We start from the raw sequence: 8,915 nt of genomic DNA, 5'->3' as shown, positions 1-8,915 counted from the left end.
GAGTGCGGTGGAGGTAGGAAGAAAACAGACATACAGATGTCCTGCCAGGTCCTTCATATGTTGGCTCTATATATAATAGCGATTAACACAGTGACAGACATGGGGGTGATGTGGGCTAGCGTGGCTGAAATGCCAGGGCTGAATTTTTGTCCCAGTCCGTCCCTGCTTGGTTTGCTTTATTTTTTGTTGTGCGCATGTATACATGGAATACTAGATTCAAAGCAAATTAAAGTCGTCTTCAATAAAAAAAAATTGAGCAAATAATTTTACAGTATTTGAAAAAAGTGTGATCTCTGGTTAAAGATAGAGTTTTGAATTCCTCTCTATTTGACACTACAGGGGGTGCTGTTTCAACTTCGACATTTTGCGTTCCCAAATTAAACTGCCTCGTACTCAATTCTTGCTCGTACAATATGCATATTATTATTACTATTGGATAGAAAACAATGTCTAGTTTCTAAAACCGTTTGAATTATGTCTGTGGGTGGTCCCGTGTGGCTCAGTTGGTAGAGCATGGCGTGTGCAACGCCAGGGTTGTGGGTTCATTCCCCACAGGGGGACCAGGATGAATATGTATGAACTTTCCAATTTGTAAGTCGCTCTGGATAAGAGCGTCTGCTAAATGACTTAAATGTAATGTAAATGGTGAACCAGAAGTCTTTCTGCAGCGAAAATCATGACAGGAACTGCGAAGGTCTGAAAACTAGGCTCTGATCTCGGATCAGTTTAAAGCTCTGTATGTGTCCTATGGGTCGAAATGAACTGCACCCGCCTTCTCCTGGATGTCAGTAACCAATGAGAAGTGGAATGGAGTCTCTACGTATTTCTCAGACTTTATAAATGCCATGGAGTGGAAGGTCCGTTCTTTTCGACGCTCGTCAAGACGCAAGAGAGGACATCAGAATGGCATGCTCAAAAGCTCTCGTTATCGGCCTAAGATATATCCGTCTGTGATTTAATTCGATATAGGTGTTAGAAACATCATAACGAAGTTATTTTAAACCGATTTATATCAGTTTATGCGAGTATATTGCTATTTTCGGAATTTCCTTAGTATTGCGCTTTGAACATTTGGGCATGTTGTGACCACATAGCTAATGTTAGCTGCTAATTCCAAAGTTGAAGACGACGTTTTACAACAAAGCAACAATTATTTTGGACAAAGGACACCTTGCCCAAGATTCTGATGGAAGCTCAACTAATAGTAAGAACTATTTATGATGTTAATTCGTTGTTCTGTGGAAAAATGTAAAAGTATTTTTCGGCCATTATTGCGGCACTGGTCTGGCTGTAACGCACACTGTATGTCTAGTAACGTTAATTAAAAAAATCTACACAGCGGTTGCATTAATAACTAATGCATCTTCAATTGCTGTCCAACCTGTATTTTTTTAGTCAAGTTTTCGATTATTTATTGATTAGATTAGGTGCCTTTCCAAGATGGCGCCGGCCAGAATGCATGCCATGTTTTTACTGATTACATTGCATAACCACGATTTGTGCTGCTAAATATGCACATTTTCGAACAAAAGCTATATGCATTGTGTAATATGATGTTACAGGACTGTCATCTGATGAAGTATATCAAGGTTAGTAAATTATATATCTTTTGCTGGGTTGTTACGATCGCTAACATTTACTGCTGGTAAATGCGGTTGTGATTCTGGCATTGTGGTAAGCTCATATAATGCTATATTGTGTTTTCGCTGTAAAACACTTAAAAAATCTGACATATTGGCTGAGATTCACAAGATGTTGGGCTTTCATTTGCTGTACGCTGTGTATTTTTCAGAAATGTTTTAAGATGAGTAATTAGGTATTTGACGTTGGTCTCTGTAATTATTCTGGCAGCTTCGGCACTATTTCAGATTGCAGCTGCAATGTAGAACTGTGATTTATACCTGAAAATGCACATTTTCTAAAAAACATATGCTATACCATAAATATGTTATCAGACTGTCATCTTATGAAGTTGTTTCTTGGTTAGTGGCTATATATCTTTATTTAGTCGAATTAGTGATGGCTACTGATGGAGTAAAAAACTGTGTGGAGTAAAAAAAAGTGGTGTCTTTTGCTAACGTGGTTAGCTAATAGATTTACATATTGTGTCTTCCCTGTAAAACATTTTAAAAATCAGAAATGATGGCTGGATTCACAGATCTGTATCTTTCATCTGGTGTCTTGGACTTGTGATTTAATGATTTTAGATGCTAGTATTTACTTTTGACGCTATGCTAGGCTATGCTAGTCAGCTTTTTTACTGTGGGGGGTGCTCCCGATCCGGGTTTGGGAGGAATTAGAGGTTACCTATACAGCACAAACAGATCTGGGACCAGGCTAACTCCATGCCCATCTCTATATATATTAACCTATACAGCACAAACAGATCTGGGACCAGGCTAACTCCAAGCCCATCTCTTATATATTAACCTATACAGCACAAACAGATCTGCCCAGGCTAACTCCATGCCCATCTCTATATATATTAACCTATACAGCACAAACAGATCTGGACCAGGCTAACTCCATGCCCATCTCTATATATATTAACCTATACAGCACAAACAGATCTGGGACCAGGCTAACTCCAAGCCCATCTCTATATATATTAACCTATGCAGCACAAAACGATCTGGGACCAGGCTAATATCCTTTTTGCACCAATACCCTTATAATACACTCCTTTTAACCTGGGGCCCATAGGTAAAGGGTTTGGGACACAGCCCTGGTATCAGAGGAACCATTATAAGTACAAAGGTCAGTGATGTTGACTGCCAATCCTCCGCTGTAGTTTACCGGAGACTACAACCGTCATTCACTCTGCTGAAGACTAGAGAGAACACACAGACACCATCATGAAACAAATGCTCATATTTGGGGTTTTTGCTTTTGCTACATTCTACATGGTTCACACTGAAGAAACAGGTAGGTTCACATAGTAGTATTGATGTGTGACTACCTCAGTCAGTACCAGGTAGGTTCACCATGTAGTATTAATGTGTGACTACCTCAGTCAGTACCAGGTAGGTTCACCATGTAGTATTGATGTGTGACTACCTCAGTCAGTACCAGGTAGGTTCACACATGTAGTATTGATGTGTGACTACCTCAGTCAGTACCAGGTAGGTTCACCATGTAGTATTAATGTGTGACTACCTCAGTCAGTACCAGGTAGGTTCACCATGTAGTATTGATGTGTGACTACCTCAGTCAGTACCAGGTAGGTTCACCATGTAGTATTGATGTGTGACTACCTCAGTCAGTACCAGGAGGTTCACCATGTAGTATTGATGTGTGACTACCTCAGTCAGTACCAGGTAGGTTCACCATGTAGTATTGATGTGTGACTACCTCAGTCAGTGCTCTGTCTGTACATCTGAAATTAATTTGCATTTTGAAACTATGATTTCATCAAATATGTCTCCCGTTCTCTGCTTAAAAAGTGTATTATGTTGTCTTATAACTCTTCTTTTACAATGTTTTCATTCTAGCATCAAATGCTTGTAATGTTTTTCAATTAGTTTTACTCCTCTTCCACCTGACATAAGGGAGGACTATCTGTGCTTCTCTTCAACTTCACTTGAGTTTGGGAGGGAGGTAAAAAATGTCCACACATTTGATTCAATATAGAAATTGACAATATTTTACAACAATATTTTAGAATTGAATCAATGAAGATGTTACTCGTGTTTCAATCTGTTATCCATTCTAAGATTCTGCATTTATGGTAACACTGTAACTAATATAGAACAGGTAGGTCAAAGGTATTCTCTTCAAATCCTTTATGATCCATGACAGTATCAGTCTGACAACATGGCGGTTTCACTGACAGTTGAAGGCTTTACTTTAGATCAAGACGTAATAAAGACAAGCACTAATTCTCAACGGTTTCCGTTTCAAATGTTTTTATTCTGGAGCAGTTGAATAGAGTATACATTGAACAGTGAAATATGAATGCTTCGTACTCATCTGCTTTGATGGGCGTTGATGAAGTGTTGAAGTTTTACCTTTAGACCTTGTGGGCCATATCCATCACCAGCGTGGTGCTAAGTCCAGGTCGCATGGTGTAAATCTGAGAATCATCAAGGCTACGGTGAAAAGGAGGGGGTTTGTTGTTGGATGTTGTTGTCCTACAATTAAAGAGTCAGCGTTCACAGAGAATGCTACTTCCTGTCCAACAATGACAGCGACATATTGGCAAACTGAGAAGGTCACATGGGTTTCTGCCATGAAGAGACTCAACAACCTCAAATCTACCCCAGCCTGGGACCACAGCTAATTGTTACCTTAATACCATCAGGAATAGTTAGTTGGGCTGTGGTTGCTGGATGAGAAGGGGTTACGGTCAATAAAATACAGGGACGTTGGGCTGTGGTTAGGGTTAGGGTTAGGGTTAGACCATCTTGGTTTCAGTTCTCTCTGGAGTTCCTAGACCATCTTGGTTTCAGATCTCTCTGGAGTTCTAGACCATCTTGGTTTCAGATCTCTCTGGAGTTCTAGACCATCTTGGTTTCAGATCCTCTTCTGGAGTTCTAGACCATCTTGGTTTCAGATCTCTCTGGAGTTCTAGACCATCTTGGTTTCAGATCTCTCTGGAGTTCTAGACCATCTTGGCAAAAGGACATCTTTCTACCAATGGAATCTGGTTTGGATTGGATGGAATCTGTGTTGCACTATAAGGGATTGGATGGAATCTGTGTTGCACTATAAGGGATTGGATACATACGTCCATAACGCTCTCGATACCATAGAACAATAATTAGACCGTACATACGTCTCTGTGCTGGATACCCTCAATTTGACTTGCTTTAAAAACAAGAAGCCAGAAAGCCTCTAGGCTGCCATATTGAAAATGTGGGACTGAGGAGGGAGTTGAGGGTGGGACTGAGGAGGGAGTGGTGAAACTGTAGATGACATTATGTTTACAGCCATCATAAAAACTAGGAGTGGGCCTCTCTGGTGACAGAGTTAGTTAAACATTTACATTCTCAACATATTGCACGATAATCATCTGCATTCAATCGTACTCAATGTATGTAGTGCATACTCAATCGTAGTGCATGTATGTAGTGCATACTCAATCGTAGTGCATGTACTGTTTGCAGTGCATATTGTTTGTCTGTCTAATTCTCCACCTCATAGTGGGACATTACAACATTAGAAATACAAGTGGTAAACAAGTGCAATTTTCATCTTAAAATATTATATTTTTCTAAATGCATCCAACCCCTAAATGTGTTCTGTCTGCTGAGTTCTCTCTACCTCTCTGATCTAATTTATCTCCATCTCTCCATGGTCCAGCAACACACAGGATGTTCTCAGCTCTCTCTACCTCTCTTTTGTAATTTTTCCTTTTATCTTCTGTGGTACAACAGCGTACTGTAGTCTATGTTCTAACCCTCCCTCTCTCTCTCCATTTTTCTCTTTGTTCCAACAGCATACTGTTTCCTACCACAGGATGAGGGTACAGCTCCCTCTCCTCTCCTCTCCTCTCTACAGTGTTCTGTTCTTGTCTTCTAATCCCCCTCCTCTCCTCTCCACAGATTACTGTCTCCTACCACAGGACGTGGGTACAGCTCCAGCCTCCGGAGCAGAGGACTTCCAGATCATGCTGTATTATGACGCAGCTAAAGACCTGTGCTACCCCTTCAAGTACCTGGGGGAGGGGGGCAACGCTAACCGCTTCCCCCTGGAGAGGGTCTGTATGAGGAACTGTTCTGCCAAGGCAGAGGAGATCTATCCCGTGGATGGTGAGATAACACACATTTAAAGTAGAACTGATAACATTTTAGCAACATAACATCTGATTAAAGTCTGTTCATATACAGCCCCACAAAAAATATTACACCTTTTTTATTATTCTCTGACAAGTGACTAGTTAGATATGTGGCATTTGTGAAAATTCTATATCAACAAACGCTGACACTATATCTGACCAAATGGTGGAAGACAAGCATTGTAATTTTGAATTACGTAAAGTCAGTGTGGAAGAGGTGAAAAAATTATTGTTATCTGTCAACAATGACAAGTCACCAGGGTCTGACAACTTGGATGGAAAATTACTGTCAGGACCCGGTGTGAGAAACAGTCACTAATAGTCGGCAGAACCCAGAAGATGAGGCAGACACAGCAGTACTAGAGACGGTGGTTTAATCAAGGTAAAAGATCTTCAGGCAAAAAATATACATCCACAACGTCAAAAGTAAAGCCAAGAGAAAAAATGGATATCCTCCAAAATACAATGAAAATCCACAAAGTGGTAAGAACAGCAGGAAAAAAAAAAACTCAAAAGACTAATCAAAAATATACAAGAACAAAACCAGAGTACCTCTGGAAAATCCAACAAGATAAATATATGATCACAGCATGGCTGGGCTGGTGCTAACATACAAACACTGAGCAAAGAAACGAGGAACACTAAGGGTTAATAAGGCACAGGTGCAAATAATAATTAGACCAAGGGAAAAACAAAAGGTTCAAAAAAGGCGCAATGGGGGCATCTAGTGACCAAAACAATTCTGGCCAAATCCTGACAATTACTGAGGATAATAGCGGACGATATTGCCACTCCTATTTGCCACATCTTCAATTTAAGCCAACTGTGTGCCCTCAGGATTGGAGGGAAGCAAAGGTAATTCCGCTACCTAAGAATAGTAAAGCCCCCTTTACTGGCTCAAATAGCAGACCAATCAGCCTGTTAACAACCCTTAGTAAACTTTTGGGAAAAATTGTGTTTCACCAGATAACACATTGACAAGAGACTTTCACCACGCTTGTAGGTAAGGACACTCAACAAGCACAGCACTTACACAAAAGACTGATGATTGGCTGAGGGAAAATTATGATACAAATATTGTGGTGGCTGTTTTGTTAGACTTCAGTGTGGCTTTTGACATTATCGATCATCGTCTGCTGCTGGAAAAATGTGTTATGGCTTTACACCCCCTGCTATAATGTGGATAAAGAGTTACCTGTCTAACAGAACACAGAGGGTGTTCTTTAATGGAAGCCTCTCCAACAGAATCAGGAATTCTGCAGGGCAGCTGTCTAGGCCCATTACTTTTTTCAAACTTCACTAATGACATGCCACTGGGTTTCAGTAAAGCAAGCGTGTCTATGTATGTGAATGAATCAACACTATACATGTCAGCAACTACAGCGACTGAAATGACAACAACACTTAATAAAGGGCTGCTGTTAGTTTCAGAATGGGTGGCAAGGAATAAGTTAGTCCTAAATATTTCAAAAACTTAAAGCATTGTATCTGGGACAAATCATTCACTGAACCCTAAACTAAATCTTGTAATGAATATTGTTGAAATTTAGCAAATTGAGGAGATTAAACTGCTTGGAGTAACCCTGGATTGTAAACTGTCATGGTCGAAACATATCGATACAACAGTAGCTAACAGTGGGGAGAAGTCTGTCCATAATAAAGTGCTGCTCTGCATTCTTAACAACACTATCAACAAGGCAGGTCCTACAGGCCCAAGTTTTGTCACACCTGGACTACTGTTCAGTCGTGTGGTCAGGTGCCACAAAAAAGGACTCAGGAAAATTGCATTTGGCTCAGAGCAGAGCAGCACAGCTGGCCCTTGGATGCACACAGAGAGCTAACATTAATAATATGCATGTCAATCTCTCCTGGCTCAAAGTAGAGGAGAGATTAACTTCATCACTACTTTTATTTATGAGATGTATTGTACATGTTGAATGTACCGAGCTGTCTGTCTAAACTACTGGCACACAGCTTGGACACCCATGCATACCCCACAAGACGTCTCTTTACAGTCCCCAAGTCCAGAACAGACTATGGGAGGCACACAGATAAAAATACACCTCATGGAACAGCGGGGACTGTGAAGCAACACCCACATGCATACAAACACATGACAACATATGCACTCTCAACGTCAACAGTGACGAGGCGACTCCGGGATGCTGACCTTCTAGGCAGAGTTCCTCTCCCCAGTGTCTGTGTTCTTTTGCTCATCTTAATCTTTTATTTTTATTGGCCAGTCTGAGATATGGCTTTTTCTTTGCAACTCTGCCTAGAAGGCCAGCATCCCAGAGTCTCCTCTTCACTGTTGACGTTGAGACTGGTGTTTTGCGGGTACTATTTAATGAAACTGCCAGTTGAGGATTTGTGAGGCGTCTGTTTCTCAAACTAGACACTCTAATGTACTTGTCCTCTTGCGCAGTTGTGCACCGTGGCCTCCGCGTTGCCTCCCACTCAAATCAAATCAAATCAAATGTATTTATATAGCCTTCTTATATCAGCTGATATATAAAGTGCTGTACAGAAACCCAGCCTAAAACCCCAAACAGCAAGCAATGCAGGTGTAGAAGCACGGTGGCTAGGAAAAACTCCCTAGAAAGGCCAAAACCTAGGAAGAAACCTAGAGAGGAACCAGGCTATGAGGGGTGGCCAGTCCTCTTTCTGGCTGTGCCGGGTGGAATATATAAAGAACATGGCCAAGATGTTCAAATGTTCATAAATGACCAGCATGGTCAAATAATAATAATCACAGTAGTTGTCGAGGGCAACAGGTCAGCACCTCAGGAGTAAATGTCAGTTGGCTTTGCATAGAGCGGTCATTGAGAGTATCTCTACCGCTCCTGCTGTCTCTAGAGAGTTGAAAACAGCAGGTCTGGGACAGGTAGCACGCTCGGTGAACAGGTCAGGTTCCATAGCCGCAGGCAGAACAGTTGAAACTGGAAGCAGCAGCAAGCCAGGTGGACTGGGGACAGCAAGAGGTCATCATGCCAGGTAGTCCTGAGGCATGGTCCTAGGGCTCAGATCCTCCGAGAGAGAAAAGAGAGAATAGAGAGAGCATCCTTAAATTCACACAGGACACCGGATAAGACATGAGAAATACTCCAGATATAACAGACTGACCGCCTGAGACCCGACC

The 8,915-nt window shown here is 41.3% G+C and overlaps 1 protein-coding gene across 1 annotated transcript in view; it reads left to right on the top strand.

The window, feature by feature from the left end:
* Positions 1 to 2,770: 2,770 nt before the first annotated feature.
* Positions 2,771 to 8,915, top strand: part of LOC112070595 (kunitz-type U19-barytoxin-Tl1a) — an 18,019-nt gene continuing 11,874 nt past the window's right edge. Inside the window, 2 exon segments of the mRNA XM_070439046.1 lie at positions 2,771 to 2,925; positions 5,544 to 5,750. Coding sequence (XP_070295147.1) covers positions 2,856 to 2,925; positions 5,544 to 5,750 — 277 coding nt within the window. The 5' untranslated portion in view covers positions 2,771 to 2,855.

This window comes from Salvelinus sp. IW2-2015, unplaced genomic scaffold (genome assembly GCF_002910315.2).
Source record: "Salvelinus sp. IW2-2015 unplaced genomic scaffold, ASM291031v2 Un_scaffold1376, whole genome shotgun sequence".
Classification (NCBI taxonomy): Eukaryota; Metazoa; Chordata; class Actinopteri; order Salmoniformes; family Salmonidae; genus Salvelinus; species Salvelinus sp. IW2-2015.
The sequence above is the reverse complement of the archived record's forward strand: the minus strand, read 5'-3'. Positions and strand labels throughout refer to the sequence as shown.